This window comes from Corvus cornix, chromosome 7 (genome assembly GCF_000738735.6).
Source record: "Corvus cornix cornix isolate S_Up_H32 chromosome 7, ASM73873v5, whole genome shotgun sequence".
Lineage (NCBI taxonomy): Eukaryota > Metazoa > Chordata > Aves > Passeriformes > Corvidae > Corvus > Corvus cornix.
In genome coordinates, this window is record NC_046337.1 from 25,811,040 (window position 1) to 25,829,563 (window position 18,524).

General features: G+C 38.7%; 1 protein-coding gene across 6 annotated transcripts in view; it reads left to right on the top strand.

Moving 5' to 3' along the window:
- PARD3B (par-3 family cell polarity regulator beta) overlaps positions 1 to 18,524 on the top strand; it is a 402,302-nt gene that overhangs the window by 188,148 nt on the left and 195,630 nt on the right. For all 6 annotated transcript variants that reach the window (XM_039554939.1, XM_039554936.1, XM_039554938.1 and 3 more), the window contains 3 exons: positions 1,447 to 1,586; positions 2,372 to 2,500; positions 16,422 to 16,607. In XM_039554939.1, coding sequence (XP_039410873.1) covers positions 1,447 to 1,586; positions 2,372 to 2,500; positions 16,422 to 16,607 — 455 coding nt within the window. The remainder of the gene's footprint in view (positions 1 to 1,446; positions 1,587 to 2,371; positions 2,501 to 16,421; positions 16,608 to 18,524) is intronic.

Below are 18,524 nucleotides of genomic sequence, written 5' to 3' on the forward strand. Positions count from 1 at the left end.
CATAAATTGTGGATGTATGTTACCCAGATTTACTGGTTTTTAAGACATCTCTGCTACTGATTGTGGAAGCAATTCCATTAGCAGCAAGTGATTTTAAGAGATAGTTCAGTCTTTTCACAAGTGTAGAATAAAAGTTTGAACTGTTTGCTGGTGACCTTAGTTATTTTATTCAATCTTCTAATTGACCACAACACTGTTACGGCATTCTTTTAAAGATAAGTTTTAAAATATGCTCTGCTCTGTTTCATGTTTTCCAAGAGCTTGACCACAGATTTACCTGTCTTTCCCTTTCTTATTTTCTGCAAACCTTTTTTTTTCCCCCATCATTTTTTTTCAGCTGTCAGGAGGCCAAATTCGTGGGTGTATCTTTAATTGCTGTACCATGCAACTGTCTGGTTTTGAATGGAATAACAGGTTTAGGTACATGTAGTAAAATGTGCTTATGCAGATTCCAATTACCATGTATATTTTCTATTTCATTTCTGTCTCTGATTTGGCTGAGAGTTAAATTTGATCCTAGAAGTGGCCCTTTTGAAAACTGTAACTTTATTCTCATAACACATTACGAATGTAATCAAGCTCTCATTTCTTAATTTTTATTGCTTCCTTACTTAAATCACTTGGTTTTATTTCTGAGCTCTTTAGCTTTGTATTAACAAAACCTACTTCAGAAATTCCCCACTCTAGATCTCATGATTTTGATTTTGAAACATTTACATTTTTAGAAATTATAGCAATGTGATACTGACATGATGATATCTTCGAAAACTATCACATTGGGTAGTAATACTGCTCAATATAAAAAGATTTTTATGGACCCCGCTATTCCCAGTGATTTTAGTGGCTTATAAGCAATACCTGCTAATATTTACTTCACTCCCTAATTATTTGTTATAACATATCTGTTAACACTTGAGGTTTTTTATTCAAACAACTTCACTAATGGAAGCTTAGAAATACCACTTTGTCCTTTCTGAACAGCACATCATCAGTTTTTGCATTCAAATCATGTGATATTTTTCCCATTTACCAAGTTTCAGTAAAATCTGCTAAATTATATTTATGCTCATAAATAAACAAATCCAATTGCTCTGATTCTATGAAAGACGATTGACATTAATGTGAAGACTAATATTGAAATGACATAGAGAAAAGATAAATTCTTTAAGAAGAGAGTTCTTCCTTGTTTTTTATTACTGTGTGCTTACCAAAGTATTTCCATCTGTAGCTGTTGTAAGAGGGTTTGGGTATGTTTTGCCATCAATAGATGTCTTCTCTAGACCATGCAGAAAACTGGCTTGTGTTTACACTTTTTGTTTGCTTTCTTTTTTAAGAGTTAACCTGAATGAGTCTCTGGGGTATCTTGCTGACAGTGTTTGCTTACTTTTAATGATCATCGTTTACATGTTGAAATTTATGTTGTGAGTTCTTTATCTGACATTGTAGGTCCAGAAGGACTTGGTTTCACGGTGGTTACCAGAGACTCTTCAGTACATGGTCCTGGTCCAATCTTTGTGAAGAATATTTTACCAAAAGGTGCAGCAGTAAAAGATGGTCGTTTGCAGTCAGGAGACAGAATCCTGGAGGTTAGGATAAACATGCACTGTATTTGCATTGCTGGAAATTGATTGCTAGTTTTGTCATAAATCTTTTATTTCCTCATACATATTATTGGTGTATAGAACTACAATTCTTGCCCCTGGTTTTAAAAAAAGTCACTCTCACAGCTTCTATGCCACTTGTTTGTCAACAAGTGTTTTACACCACGAGGTGAAAAAGTGGTTCTTTTCACAAGGGTCCATGGGGTGTTTGAACAAGGAGAACCTGGTAAGATCTTGTTTTTTAAAGCAGATAAATGTATCAGTTTAGGACCAAAACATGTCTTGCCTCTTCAGCCACTTCCAAAAAACTCCAGTTAATATCAGGCTGGTTAAGTGCTCATTTTGTGGTAATTTTGCTCCAATCTGTCTGTTGAAAATTTTCAGGTATCTTGTGACTTACAATCTTATTATCTAATGGGTTATTTCTACTTCCTAACCTAAAAAGCTCTTAAGGTAAACAGTTTTAATACTAAGGTCTCGTTTCTTCACTTTTCATCTTCGAAGTGCTTTACAAACTAATTAAGCCTCACAAACCCCCTGCAACGTGGGTAAGTACTACAGAGCTGTTTTAACAGATGGTGAAAATGAGGAGGAAAAAGGTTAAGTAATTCGTGCAGGGCCAGAGGGGGAGACAGTATGGGAGCTGTTGCTAATTCTTCTTTGCTCTCAGTCACTGATTCACACTGTGTTAGGTGAGGGGAACCTAATAAACCTGCTAAAGGCAGTCATACTCAGAGATATGACATCCTCTGTTCTTTTGTGGCTGGTAGGTGAATGGACGGGACATCACTGGCAGGACCCAGGAAGAGCTTGTAGCTATGCTGAGGAGCACAAAGCAAGGGGAGACTGTCTGTCTGATTGTGGCTCGTCAGGAGGAGGCCTTTCTACCTCGAGAGCTGGTAAACTTGTTATTCTTTCCAGAAGAGTGATTTGGAAGCAATTCCATGTTTTAAAACTAGCCCAGGAAACAGAAATGAACTGTTGTCAGCTGAGAAAGCCGACAAAAGGTAGTCATATAAGGCTTGTGTCCAACAAGTATTTATACTTACATTTGATTTTGAGGGATATTTGATTTTTATCTACTTTACTTGCAATTCCAATCTGATTTTTCATCCCCAGAAATGACAGCATAAGCATAACTCACAGGGGAATACTGTAAATTAATTTTGTAAGTGTGAGGTCAAGCATAACTAAAAATGGGTTATTTGCTTTCAGAAAAGCAACAAGCTTTAAGCCAGAAATTTAAAGTGCATGTAATGAGCCTGCAGCTTATCAGTAACAAACTAGTGAGGATGGCTGCCCCCAGGAGATGTCTCCTAAGCCAGGTGCCCAACTGCAGGAGTGGGGCGGAATGGAATTCCACTGCCCTCCTCTCAAATTTTGGAAGCAAGCTTTTCCTTGGCTGCTAGCCTTTGACTTAATAGGCTCTTGCTTGTCTTTTTTCCATCTCAAGTGCTTAATTTTCACTTTTTAAAATTAACACTGGCATGAAACTGTGCTCTTTTCTCTCACAAGAGAACTGCATCCGTGTAAAAGTGCTATCTGATACATGTTTGTTTCCCCCTCAGAGAAGGTCATTTCTTTGGTTGCCTCTTCCTTATCTTGATTGATGGCTATACTTGACCTTTCATTAAGTCCTCAGGATAAGGGAAGGACAGCATTTCCTGCTTTTGTCTCATTTTATCTCCTTCAAAGAACACAAACCGCCTTCATCCTTTTCTTAAGATGCCGCCTTCTTGCTTTTCCTTTAGACTGTTGTCAGGATCTTCTACAGAAATCCTCCATTATGTTTCCTCACAAAACACTGCTGACAGTTTTCCTCTTGTTTCCTTGTTACCTGTTGGACCTTGTTGAGGTCAGGGTTGCTTGTGATAGGATAGGAAGCTGGAGGGGCATTCAGGTTCTCTCATGTGAGTCTTTTCTCTTGTATCGCTGGTGCCCACTTTTTCTTGTAGTAGAGCAGTTGTGAGGTGTCATAGCAAGACTATTTTTATATCCATTTTTCTCTTTTATTGTGTAATTTTTAAGGAGTATAATGGCAGTTTTCAGCCTTGTAATTGGGCATTTGTTGTCAGTGATTCCCAAGGCACCAAAATTGGTCATTGCATTGCTCTGCTAAGTAAGCCCTGAGCTGTAGAGTCAGTGTTTGTGTGGATCACAGGGAAATTTCTGAGTTTTAAAGTACTAAATTATCTATTCTATGAAGAATTTCTTTTCATTCACCAGCTCTTCTAAATAAGGGCTTATTTTTTGAAAAAGCTACGCATCAACAGTGTTTTCATGTGGGTTTTTTAAGTTATAAAGCACATTACTTAGAATAGGTACTTTAAAAAAAGGTATGCATTCTTCTCTTCTCTCTCCTGTTCCCCCAACATTATTGTGTATTGTCATAGTGCAAAATCTGCTGGAAATCACTGTAGCAGTGTGTGGGGATAAAAAACTGGAAGAATCTAAAAGCTGTTTATAATTTTTACCTGCCACAGTTGTGTGATATTAAATTCTGGTCTCTACAGCAAGGATTAACTACCTTTCAAAAGGTGATTTACTTATGACTGGCATGATTGAAATCCATGAAGTAGCCGCATTTATCCTGCTAGCTTGACCTTCGCCTAGTTTGCTTCCTCTGTGTAAGGATGATCCACAAGTGATGGCCCTCACTGTAACAGTGATGATATGGGAATTCTAATATTGCTCTGTGTTTCTCGTTATCTCAGTCAAGTACAACACAATACAAATGAGAATTACTGCAGTACATTACGTGAATTTATGGAACCAGCCCATCTAAATTAAAAAGCCCTTCAGCAACATCTGATAGCTCACAGCAAAAGTGTGAGTTACCATACCACTAAGCTACCAGATGTTGATGTTAACACAATGCTTGTTAGAATTCATGAGATGTCTGAGAATAGTCTCAACAAAGATTAAAAAAAAAAATTAAAATTGGTTTAGCTTTTTTGTTTGGTTTCAGCTTTAGCCATGATATTACATTGGACTAATCCTCTGCTACCTCAAAAGTTACAGTACTGTTTTGATCAAAGAGGAGAAAAATGCCAGCACTTTAAATGTTTGTTTTTGGAAGGAAAAGCAGTGGATAATCCAATGTCTTTCAAGGACAGCTGTAACTGAGTGCCCTGGCTGTGTAACATGCATGCGGAATTTACCTGAATACTTGGGGATTTTGTTAATGCCTGGCAATAATACAGTAATTGCTTTATATCAGACTTGTTCTTGCTTTGAGCAGTTCTCCAGGGACTGTAATCTGAGATGTTTTCTTTAGATTCCCTTTACCTGTTGAAAGGAAAAGGAGAAGGGCCACCTAGTAAATGTACCCACTCCCCACAGCTTCTGTGGCAAAGACGCATCTGGAAGCTGCATCCACTTGAAACCCGTGCACAAAGCAACTTTTGAGCATGTTGCTCCACTAGAACTGGGTTTTTATGTGGATTTGCTGGAGAGAGTTTGATAACTGCATGGGTACAAAGCAAATAATGTAATAAAGTCACACTGGGTGGCATTTGGTTGCATGGGTCTGTAATAATATAATTTGACTTTACCTTGTAATAAAGCTGTGGCTTGGAGAAAGCTTGGTCTCACGAATATTTTCTCTTCAGTAAGATAGGTGGGAGCAGAGTTTGGGTATTTTGTTACTGTGATCTATGCTTACGAATTGCTAGCCAAGTAGAAAAATATATTCAAAGTAGCAAACCTTTGCCACAGCAGCTGAGATGTGATACGGGTGAGGATGGATCAGTGTTCCAAACAGGCATTATTAAATTATAGGGAATTGGGGCTTTGGTTACACTGACTGATGCCACATCTGAGAGTTACACGGTTACAGTGTTTCGTACATAACGAGGGAAAAGAATTGAGAACCCAACATTTGTAGGGTTGTTACTCCTTTAAAAAAAAAGAAAAGGAGGCTCTAATGAGATTTTTTTCATATATTGAAACAGATCGGTGAAGTAGAATTTGGACCAACCACAGGCTGTCCTCCTTATTATCCAGTTAGCCAAATGTTCACAGTAATTCATACCAGCTGTTGACAATGTAGCAGCTAAGTAAGGACCTGATTCCAAAACTCCAGGGGAAGATCTTGATTAACTTAATTACCACAGTCTATAGAGTGGCCAGTGATTAGTGTGTTCTTTAAGGTGCATTTGGGTTTTAAACTGTGTAATAGTCTTTTCTAAAGGATGGTAAATGTTACAGAAAGAAACTGGTTTAACTGAATAGGTTTAGATTTTCCAGCTTCTCTCAAAGTGAATGGAATGCACATCAAACTGTGGCTATCATTCTGTTGTGTTTTGGAAATACAGTGTTTTGATCATGTGTGTCTGTTGCATCATGTTTTTTCTCTAGGGAAAATGTGTGATCTGAAAGTGCCATTTCTTTTCATAATGGTGCAAAATCACTTACTTCCCCTTCTCTTTCTTTATCCCTGCATTGGTAGAACAAGGAAAACTACTTGAACGAGAACAGCTCTGGTGCAACCCGTTCTGTGCTATGATCCTTTGCAGTTCTTTATTCTGTATGATGCACACAAGCAGAGGAATGTGACTGTTCTGCAATTGCCAGAAATAGTATAGCACCAAAAATATTTGCATGCATTTTTCTGTAAGTTAGTGCACATACATTGTAATTTTTGCATGCACTGTATTTTTTGTTTTAAAGATCTCTTTGACTTACCAGTTGCAACTGTAGTTGCTGTTCCTGTGGTTTCTTGGCGTATTAACTGATCCCTGAAGAATGGGGGGTGAAAGGGAACAAACCATCATTTTTATAACAATAGCTAAATGAACAACAACGTACTGAACGTAGTATTGGTCTTTAAGTCTTTTTTTACATGTGTATTATACAGAATAGAAGGAAGCAGGATGAGTGGCAAGTTCAATTAAGCGGTTTTTCCTACGTACCATGTGATTAACTTTTATGTTTCAGTCTTTCCCTAGATAATTTCTTCCACTGCCTTGAACTTAAATGCCTGAAGGAAAACCAGTTGGTCTATTTGTTTTAATATTCAAAGCTTAATTTCTATTACTTCCTTTTAATTGTTGCTTGCCTTTTTATGTGCAGGAAATAATAGATGAGATTACAGCCTAGACTTAACCATTTTTGCACCTGTTTGTAGTTCAAAACCGTGATTCTATTGCTCAATTATCCAGAAATGGACAAATAATTTCAGTCAGAAACTGATTCCAGCAAGTACCATTTCTCTGTTATGTTACCTCTGTTCTAAGGGAGATGAATTGGGTAGAGAAAAAAAGAAGCATATATTGAATTTTAATAGCATACACAAGAAGGAGTTCTTGAATTGTTCTGTGTAGTGAAGACAAGGGTAATGTAAATGCACATGGCACCTTTCATCTTTTATAAACTATGTAGATTTTTAAATATCCTGAGGATTTTAAAGGAAAGTTTATTTTTGGACCTATTCTCTTCATCTGGAATAGTTGAGAAGTGAGTAGGTTGTGTCTACACATATTTTTAAAGACAATGTATATTTTTAAAGACAAAACATTGTGTAGTGCAGCCCCTCAAAGGTTTTCAGCTTCATTATGTATTTCATTACTAGTTCATTATGTCTTAGAGTACTGGAAACTCTTCTTTGCGGTTTGTTGATTAGTTACTGCGCTCTTTACAAAAGTCAGTGAGAGAGATCCCTGTTAAGAAGGAATGCAACAATCTTTCCTGTCACGGTGAAAGGTATCTCTTTATGCATAGCTTGGGTGGGACTCCCTAATCTACCAAAGGGGATTAAATTGTTTGATAATCCATCTGTCTTTAAAAAGTGGTTGTTTTTTGAGGTCTCCTATGCAGTGAAGTGCCTGTAAAGCTACCAGCACAGCAAATGTGATTTTTCCATGTGATAGCAATTGTCAGCCTTTTTGATGCCGCAGAGACCTTATTGCATCTGGTCTACTATTGCTTTCTCTGTCACACCTGTCAAAGTGTTATGATCCAGCAGTTATTTCCCTTTCAGATCCTACTGTTCCTATATTCCAGCAAATATGAGGAACATTAAAAGGATGGTCTGAAAGGCCCAGTCATAGCACTCATTGCCTGCAAGAACTTCTGATGGTGCTCTGCCTGCTGGTAAAGAAAAAGTTAGAGAGGATACAAGTAAGGAGAGAAAAACATAATGTTACTTCTGCTATCAGATAAGGTATTTATAAGGTATATTATAAGATTACTGCCCAAAACTCCTAGGTTTAGGAACCCTATCACAGAACGCTGGGAAATGAAAGCTGCTTACTTGGTAATTTGAGTCATAGCTCGGAGGTTGCCCAAAATTGTCTGGAAGCCCGCTTTTATTTATGAAATCATAAGTGTGTATATATCAGAATAGAGGCATATAGAATCTGATCTTAACAGAAATTGACTCTTCATATATTTTAGGTGCACTTACCCAGATCTACAGTATTTCCATTTAATAAAACCAAACTATTAGGGCAATTTTTAAATCCTGCTAACAAATGTAGTGCCTTGCTGTTTACAAGGGTCACTAGTTTTATTCCATATACCATATGAATGTTTCTAAAGTCTTTCTGTCTTAGAATACATTAAAAACTTCGAAAAAAAGTTTTCCTAGGCTGACTTAATGTAAAACATATGGATGTGGTGTTTGAAGTAGACATAAAAGAATTAAACCCTGCTTATTGCTTTGTTTACCATCCCTTTAAAACAGTGAGCAGTAAAATGAGTGAAGAGTTGGATTTGTACATCTAAGTGTTGTGACCTATTTGCCTGGAATGTATTCTGACGTGATCTAGTAGCAGCAACCCTAAATTCACCCTGAAAATAGCATGCAGCCTTCCACCTTCATGTGTGATAAGATTTTAGGCTCTAAGTGCCAAGGTGTATTAACTGCATAAGGCTCCAGCTCCACAGAGTGCATAAGCACACAGCTCACTCCATGCATGGGCTGAAAATGGGTGTTTTCACAGTGAGGCTGACCTTGACTGAGGGCTGAACTAGTTAATTTTTCTTCCTCTGTTTCCTATGGTTATGTAGCTTAAAAGGTTAAGTGAGACTGCATTTTTTAAAGTTGAACATCAGTGCACACCAAATTACAAATAAAAAACTTTTGCAAGGGAAAACCATTTCCTTGGTGGGTTTTCAAATAGGCATGTCAAGCAAACTGGAGAATCTCCATTTCTGAAATGCACTGTATCTGTCTTGGATGAAGAGATGAATCTAGTTTTCTCAGTTTTCGAAGCTATAATTCCAGAGAGTCTACATAATTCAAACCAGACACATTCTATCTAACATGACACAAATTTGTAGCATACCATGTTAATGTTAAAATTATCCAAGTACAGTATAATATATCTCCATGGATTTGCTACTGGCTTTCTTACTTAGCAGGGTGTGCCATTAGTGACCATTTAGTTTTTATTGCAGTATGGAGTACAGATAATTTTAAAGAAGCCAATATGAAATATCTGTCAGAAATGCTAAAGATGAATACATGCAGCAATGACTTCAGTTATTTACTCGATTGTGGCAAGCTTACAACAGTGTATTACCTTTGGGTATTACTTTTAAGGGTGTTACAATATGTCTATTGCAAAATACAGTGCAGTTTTTATAGTGACTGAATGACTGAACTGTCAGCAAAGTATTTCTTAATTGTAGCTAAGTGCTTGGAAAGAACATGGAGCATGATGCAAATAGGGGGGGTATCTTCTTTTCAAGCTTTTCTGACAATAATAGCTATGTGGTGCCACAATTTAAATATTTTTATCAGAAAGTAATTGCAAAAGCATGCAAATGTCTTATTTCCTTCATAAACCTTTGAAAATAACCCTCCTGGGTCTTGTGCCTTTTGCTGTCGGCTCTGAATGGCACCCCAGGGAGTTGACATCTCTTATCAGAAAAGAGCAGCCAGGCAAGGGGCAGTCAGCATATTGAGAGGCCATAATAGTGTGTTGGTCAAGGGCACCAGACAGGTACTGAAAGGTCTCTTGTTGTGTTAAACAAATGCTATTTCCTTCCTGACTAAGTGAGAGCTAATTTTTTTGGTAAGCTTTTCTTATGGCAAAAAATACAATAAGGATATATAAGGCAACCTTTCCAGTGAGAGATTAGCATTAGATTATCATAAATCCACAGATTAAAAGTGCTGTGGTCATTGAGAACAGGCATTGTAAGATTAAATAAAAGGGCTAATTGAAAGTGGTGTCCCATGGTAGACAGAGGATTGACACAATATTGTGTAGATATAACCATGGACTAAGTAGAAAGTGGAAGAATAAAATAAACAGTACTTTTTTCAAATGTTATAGTTCGGATTGTACTGCTCTGGTGACTCTGGGAGTAGGAGAAGGCTAAAAGTATATTCTTTGTGATTTTTAAAATACTGAGAATTTATTGGTGAGACCAGTAAAATTTTAGATTATTTTTAATAATCCTTTATTATAATCTTTTAATTAAGAAACCGGAGATCTGAGATATGGGTGTGCTTCTAAAAATTGAAATCATTGGCAGAATATTAATTAAAAGTATTATTTAATAAATTATAAATATTATAATAAATTTAATAAATAATAAATATTATTTAATATTTAAAATTAATTAAGTGTCCTGAGACCCTTAGATACAAGTTTTCAGTCTGCATTGCTGAATGTTGTTTAGTACTGTGTTATTAGGGCTTTCTGCTTTCATATCTAGGAAACTCTGTATTCTCTCACCTTCATATAAACTCTACTGAACTTTTCTGTCTGGTTTCTGGTGATTCAGTAAATGTCAGAATTTATTTTACTGAAGTTGCATGCAGGTATATTGGTAGATTAAAACATTCCTGTCCTGATTTCCCTTGTGAGGGATAGTATCTGTTTGGTTGTTTGCTCTGTTCTGTTTAGCCACCGAGTCTGGACAGCAAGAGAAAATATTTCCTCTTAGACAACTTCTGTCTGTTGCCTTCTGGTCCAGGAGAGAGAGAGATCTTTGTCTTCCCCAAGCAATTGAGAGAGGTTGGGAACTGCCTAGAATGCTGGATGGTGCAACCAGGAGGGAGCTTTGAGCAGAAAATGAGGCTGGCAGACTCCTATAAATAGTAAAGAACAAACATCACTAGGCTGCAGGGATGTGCTTATCAGGAGGAGACTGTTCAGAGCTTGTTGCAGCTGTAGAAGCCATTGAAAGCTGTCAGGCTAAGATTTAGCAAAGCTGAAGGAAGGAGCTGCCCAGCAAGGACTAAGTGAACACTGGAGACCATTCTTGAAGTGTTGGGTTGGTTTTTTTTGGTTTTGTGTTAGAGTTTTTTGGTTGTGGGGTGTTCGTTTTGGTTTGGTTTTAACTTCAACCTGTGTCTCTGTTGAGTACATTTTATTAATACTTAAAAGTGTTCCTGTCTCAATGTACCCATCTTAAAGGAAAGAACTGAGCAAGAAATTGGGCAAAGGGGGCAAGAGACCTGCATGGATGAATAGGGAACTCCTGTCATTACTCAAGCGTAAGCAGGAAATACACAGGAGATGGAAGCAGGGTCAGGTCACTTGGAATGAATATAGAGAGGTTGTCAGAGTAAGTAAAAAGGAGATAAGGAAGGCCATGGCCCATCTGGAATTAAATCTGGCCAAGGATGTCAAGGACAACAAGAAGGGCTTCTTCAAATACATCCATAACAAAAGGAAAGGCAAGGATAATGTGGGGCCATAACTAAACATAACGGGGAGCCTGGTAACAGAGGATGCAGAGAAGGCAGAGTTACTAAACACTTTTTTTGCATTGGTCTTCACTGAGAAGGCCAGCCCTCAGGAATCTCTGACCTGGGATACAAGGGTAAAGGAGTGTTGGAAAGAAGAATTTCCCTTGGTCAAGGAGGATTGGGTTAGAGAACACCTAGGCAAATCTGGCATCCACAAGTCCATAGGTCCTGATGGGATGCCTCCATGGGTGCTGAGAGCTGTCGAGGCCATTCACGATCATCTTTAAACATGGCAGTCAGGAGTGGTGACTGAGGACTAGAAAAAAACAAATATCACCTCAGTCTTCAGAAAGGGCAAGAAGGAGGACTCAGGGAACTCTGTCCACATGGATGACAAGAAGGTAATCAGGAGTAGCCAGCATGGATTCACTAATGGTATATCATGCTTGACTAACCTGATTGCCTTTTACAATGAAACAAATACCTGGATGAATGAGACATCATCTACCTTGACTTCAGCAAGGCTTTCAACACCGTCTCTCACAACACCCTCATAGGCCAACTCAGGAAGTGTGGACTGGATGTGTGGGCAGTGAGGTGTATCGAGAACTGGCTGGCACAGGGTCTTGTTGGAGGCCTTGGTGTCCCCCAGGGTTCAATAATGGGCCCATTATTCATCAATGACTTGAATGAAGGGGCAGATGCCTCCTCAGCAGGTTCACTGGGAGGAGTGGCTGATCCCCCTGAGTGCTGTGCAGCCCTTCAGAAGGACCCTGACAGGTTGGAGAGATGGGCAGGGAGGAGCCTTTTGAAATTCAACAAAGGCAAATGCAGGGTCCCACACCTGGGGAGGAACAACCCCACGCACCAGCACAGGCTGGGGATTGCCTGCTGGAGCAGCTCTGCAGAGAAAGACCAGGGGCTCCTGGTGGATAACAACTGCCCATGAGCCAGCAGTGCCCCTGTGGCCAAGGAGGCCAATGGGATTCTGGGGTGCAGCAGGAAGAGCACTGCAGCAGGTCGAGGGAGGTGATCCTGCCCCTCTGCTCAGCCCTGGTGAGGCACATCTGGAGTGCTGTGTCCAGCTCTGGGCTCCTCAGAACAAGAGACACAGAGCTCCTGAAGCAAGTCCAGAGGATGGCAGTGAAGATGATTAAGGAACTGGAGCATCTCTATTATGAAGAAAGGCTTAGGGAGCTCAAGGTTGGAGATATTCAAGAACCACCTGGACACAATCCTGTGCCATGTGTTCCAGGGTGACCCTGCTTGAGCAGGGGGATTGGGCCCCATGACCCACTGTTCTCCCTTCCAACCTTACCCACTCTGGGACTGAGTGAAAAGTATAGACCAGACCATCTCAAAGCTCTAACCATCCTGAGGGATCACCACTTGGCTATCTGGACATCGATTAATGTGAAGATATCTTGGTTTTCCTACTACAATTGAGTTACTTTCCAATGTCTGCAGTAGGGAATAGCTTCAGTGATATACTATCATTTAATTCCTGAACTGCTGGGGTATGATACATTTGGTATGGAAAATACATGATGTGGTTGTTGATTGGGTAATTAATAACATACAGCTGTAAGTTTTTTCCAGGCTAGAAACATATTTGTGTTGCAGCTCATTTCATTTGTTCTGTGTTTGAGTGAGTTCAGATTCTAGGATGATCTTGAGGTAAGAAGTGTTTCTAATAGAATTCAAGGTTTAGTGCATTTGAGAGGGTTTCCTTTACCAGACCATAATTCTGCTGATGGTGGTTGCTATATTGTAAAGTATTGATGTCTTGGGATAATGTTTTAGCAAAGTCAGGGAAATAGAAGCAGTAGGAATCCAGCTCTGTGAGTCACTATCAGCATTTAATATTCATACCTTCATATTCTAGGAACAGGGGCCATCATTCATTAAATTAGTTGCCCAAATGAAGCAGGTAATTGATGAGCTGTTAACTTAAGGATGGCTGGAGCTCTTTTTGTCATCAGTGAAAAGGTATTGCTTGGGAAGAGCATTATGATCAGGATAATAATCTGAAAACATTCAGCGAGTGTAGGATGAAATCAAGCTTCTAGGTTTTGTTCCTTGCTTTTTCCCTCTGTTTTTCCTCCTTTCTGCTGCTTCTCACATCCTCTCACAAATAAGTTTTCAATCTTGTATTTGCACCAAATAGTCATGATGTTGCAGACTGACTACCAGGCATTTGCGATCAGATGCTGTGCAATGAGTAGCAGAGGAAAATTTTGAGGGAGTAAAGACAGAGTTTAGTTGCCTTACAGTGAATTTATCACTGACTTTTAGATATGCCTCTCCTTTCCTCTTACCCATCCTTGTGAAATCTTGGAAGTATCATTCAGTCTCCATCACGGGTAACAAGTTTTTGATAGTACTATTAGATAAAGTTCAACGTTATTTTTAAATCAGTTTTTGCTGGATCTTTGGATAAAGCTGAATACAAATAATTAAAAGATGTTTAGGATGATTGGACTATGTGGAACAAGAGACTTGTGAAGGACTTTTAAAAATATTAGAGTGTTCTCTAGTAATAGGTAAAAGCAGCTTAAATTAAATTTACTGAGGTTTTTGTATGATTAAGTGATCTGTTTCATAGAGAGCTGTAGCAAGGAAAATGTTAGACAAATGTTACAGATTCCAAATTAGGCACTAAGGAAAACATAGGAAATGAAATAGTGACAGAAGCTTGCTGTATTGTCTGGTGTCCTGCTGAACACATCCGGCATGCATAGAGTGATGTGGTAGGTTACTTAACAAGGGCTAATGCACAGCATAATTATGTTAAAGGAAGCTGGGAAATACAGAACATTGAGCAACTCTGTTGGGTGACCAAGTTCAGCTTTATATGAAGTCCAAGTTCGTACTGAGGTAGCCCTATAAAGCAGTTTTGACTGCTCTGGGTAAGATTGCCATGAGCACTGGGAGCTTTTATGTCCTGTGGTAACAGCCCCCTCACTGCTTTTCTCACAGTATGGGCAAAGACAAAACCACAGTATTGACATAGAGAAGGGGCAAGTCTGGTGCAGATGTCACGGATTAAAGTGGAAGGATAGTAGAAGCACACAGGAACTGCTTGCCTAGGGGACCAGGGAAGTAATACCAAGTCCTGTCCTAAAGACAGGAATCATCACAGGATGATGGAAAATTCCAGACAGGAATCTGGGACCTTTAGAAGAATTTCTTCTGTCCAAATCTTGACAGGATGTGCCAGTTGAGTAGAGTTCTGATCTAAGAGTTCTGAATTGACTGATGAGAATATGTGCAAGTTGGAAAAAAAGATTGGGCAGAAAATCTTTTCTCTAAAACCTTGAGAAAGTTAAATGTAAAATGATTATGTTAGAAGGCCAGTAGTGGTGTGGTTTTTTCCTTACACTGGTTCTTCTGAAGTTAGAGGAGGAGTATTAAACAAGTTATCATTCTGTATTGTTCACAGTTGTTACAAATTTATAGATTTTGGGGAGTTATGCTCAGGATGTCCATCCAAAGCTGAGAAATAAAAGTGACAGACATGTAACTGAGAATTCTGTACTTCTGGTGAACAAAAACAGAAGCACAAATGTGTAACTTAGGTACTGGAGATGAATGCTGGTATGAAGACAATTGTCAGTGTTGGTGCTGTGACATTTTTATATTTGGCAATTAGGCAAATTGTATTGACTTTAATATCATGTAGTTACATTCCAGGAAAAATTTAAACATGGTGCATATTGGGATTGAGATTGATAGTCAGTTTTCTGGCTGATGTGATTCCTCTCTAGCCAGTGGTTGGTTCTCATCAGTGAAAGGGCATCTGAAATAAAGGCAAGTATACTTAGGTGCTACTGTTTCTTCGGGATAATAATTTCTGCGCTTAGTTCTGAGGTCATACTTCTGTTGATTAGACAGCATGATACCTGAATGCACAGGTGTGCTCTGACTGCTGAGGAAACATCTGTACTGTTGGCACCTTTGCTGACAGTTGCATTGATACTGCATGTCCTGCAGCTTAGGTCCTGGAAGTGATACCTCATTAGGGAAGAGGAGGATTGGCCCAGCTACTGCACTCCTTGCATGTGGCCTCTACTCAATAACTTAATGTGAGAATTTGACACTCTTGGAAGCAGCAGTCAGTCATCTTTCAACTTGTACTTGTCTGTGTGCTTCCTTTTCATAGTTTTTTCCTATTAATTTTTTAATAGTACCGTTTCAAAGAGTAAAAAATGTCCAAATGACAAGAAACAAAAGCTAATTAATTGTCTTACAGTTACGTGGAGAAGGAAAAATGGAATAAAAGCGAATGTGTTGCGTAAGTTCTTTTGCACTAACACCTTCCATGAACACTTTATTCCATAATAGGTCTCCTTGTCCTTGTTTTATTTTTTAGGTGTCCCAAGATAAATATTTCAAGCAAAAATTTGATTTTGTTTGATTTTATGATTCTAACCTGCTTTAAAAAAGACAAACAACCACACCCCCTTCCCCTCTGCCCAGCAACAGACAGCCCTACAAAACTGCAGATACAGTGTACAGTAAAAGGAAGTTCTTTCTGATCTTCCGTAGCTGTGGATGCTTGACTTGACAGTCTTGTAAACAGCACTCTAATCTAGAGAAAATCTTGGGATTAACCCATACCAGAAAGAAAAACAGAACAATCAAACCTCTATGGAGTAAAAGTATGTTCAAAGGGAGTTAACACAGAATAAGTTACTGTGCTTTCAATTCTCACCTTCGCTTTTGTTACACCAGCTTTCCTCTGTAGACAGGTTTAAGGAAAGGATAAATTTTTAAGGATGAAACTCAATTTTCAAAGGGGAATGGGATTTAACAGTACAACTACCATTATAGTTTGTGAGCTGCATGTAAAGATGTTGAGAGTTTTATGGCTTACATTTTTAATGCAGCAGTGTATAAATGTCTTTTCTACATTCTGCTGCAACATCAGTTTTATATCATGTGGAACTAAGCTATTTTACCTTCTCTTTAAGCATATTCCTAGGTATCATTAAAAATAACATTTTAAGCCAGATCTTGTGACAAAATGTCAGCTAAATGCACTGTTGATTATAAGGCTTGTTTCTTCAAGCTACTTTCTGGAAAAGAGGACTATTTCTTGTCGTACACATCTGTGGATACAACTCATGCCAACTTTTCACCCCTATTTTCATCCTTGTTTTCTCCAACAGAAAGGAGAGCCAAACTGCAGTATTTTTTCTCCAGAAACCACAGAGCAGCTGACCTTTGAGATTCCGCTGAATGATTCTGGCTCTGCTGGACTTGGTGTGAGCTTGAAAGGCAACAAATCTCGAGAGACAGGAGCTGATCTTGGGATTTTCATCAAATCAATTATTCATGGAGGTGCTGCTTTTAAGGTATGGAAGAAGCACATCAGGAGATGAATGTGTTAGAATTCTGTCATTTCTGTGTTGAGTGCTGAATTTCACTTGAGAAACATCCTAGGAACGAACACCTTTGTCCCTCATTCCTTTGGGTGAACTACAAATCTAACATTTTGTCCCATGGTTTCTGGGGTTGTGTGTGGTAAGGTTTGCCAAAATGAAGTGAATTGTTGCAAACTGTAGGGAACATTTGGATGCTGCAGGAAACGGGGAAGGGGAGGAAGGATAAGGATGGGTAGGTATGAGTAGAGGCTGCCTTCCAGCTTCTCCACAGCCTACAGAAAAAGTTTGATTGGCTCAGTGACAGAGAAGTTGATATCTACACTGTGCCTGTGGATTGAATTGGTAATATTAAATTGGTAAATGACAATATTATGAGTAGTTCTGTTCCTTCTAAGCACTGTACAAACACTGTTGTGTATTTTATGTTTAAGAAGTATTTGAATTATTTTCTAATCTTTAGGAAATCTGTTGACTGCATTTTTTTCCCCTAAATAAAACTTGGAAAGGGTAACTTCTCTGAATTTGAAACAAATTACTTAATCTTTCAGGGCTAGTATGTTTAACACCTGTAGAATCATAATGTAATTTTTGTCTTTTATCTCAGCAATTCCTTGCAGTTCTCGTTTCTGTAAAAATACCTTTTAATTCAGCATTATGTAAATTGCTCTACTGACATCAGCCTGCTGAGTAAGACAATTCACAGCATTAAAACTTTAATGATCATCTATTTACAGCAGCTAGTAAATAGCAATAATCAAGATTTTAGGTTTCATGAGAATGTTAAACAGTTCCCTGCTTGTTATTTACCTGTCCTAGTCTCACAGTTATTCCAAAGCTTGGATCTTCATCTGATTGGTGTACACTAGAACTGATTTAACACACATTTGGCCAAATTAGGGCTGGATAAACTCAATTTGTGTGCATGTCTGCTGCAGAGTATGACACATTTTACTGTGGAAATGAGGCTGCCCTCTTTGTTTTCCCAGCTCCATGTCCACACCAATTGCAGCGACAGTGCATTGCCACAGATAAATACCTTGTTTTGAATAGCCAAGCTGTGGAGCCATATTCCTTATTAGTGGGCTGGCTGCCTGACTTGTCACGTCACAGACACATTAAACAACCTTTTCTAGCTCTGTATGTTTGCTACTCTCTACTCCCCACAGTGACTCACTCCAGAGCAGTTAATTTTGGCTGGAGATGGCTGCAGACTACTAAAGCAGGACTTCTGTGCTCACCCCTAAGTAGACCGGCACAGCAGTCACCATGACTGGGAGATTATTTTGTCTTGTGACAGCCTGTGGTCCTGTGACCTGTTCTCTATTCTAACCTTTCCATTATAATCTTTCCACCAATTAGACCTGTGTTGTGGTAATAGATCTGAGTGTAGGCTCCAGAGCAAATGAGACAGTAGTTGAGGCTCTGGCTTCAACCAGAACTGTACAGAGAATCTTTCCTGCGTGTTGTGTGCAAGTGCTCACAGAACACAGGCATTTTGGCAGTGTTTTAAGACTCACGGTCTGCTGTTGTGTAATGCATGGAGAACAGCTGTCTTTCTTCTGTCTAATGACCTTTTTATAGAACACAACCTAATCAGTGGGTATTAACAATTAATAAAATTTCTTGTATCAAGTTAAAGTCTGCATATATTTGTGCATAAATATTTAAAGATGTCCTATTGCCCTTATTTTAAATCTCTTCTTGGAGCAAGTTTTGAAATAAAAAGCCCTTCTTTCCAGCTGGTAGTTGTCCAGAGTGTTTTCCCATGCTATTCATTGTTACTCTCTGAAATGGATTATTATGGATTAAAACATGTGCATTTGCTTTTCAGTGTACAGTGTTTTCTTGGGAAACTGTCACAGGAGGAAATCTTAATGCTCACTGACA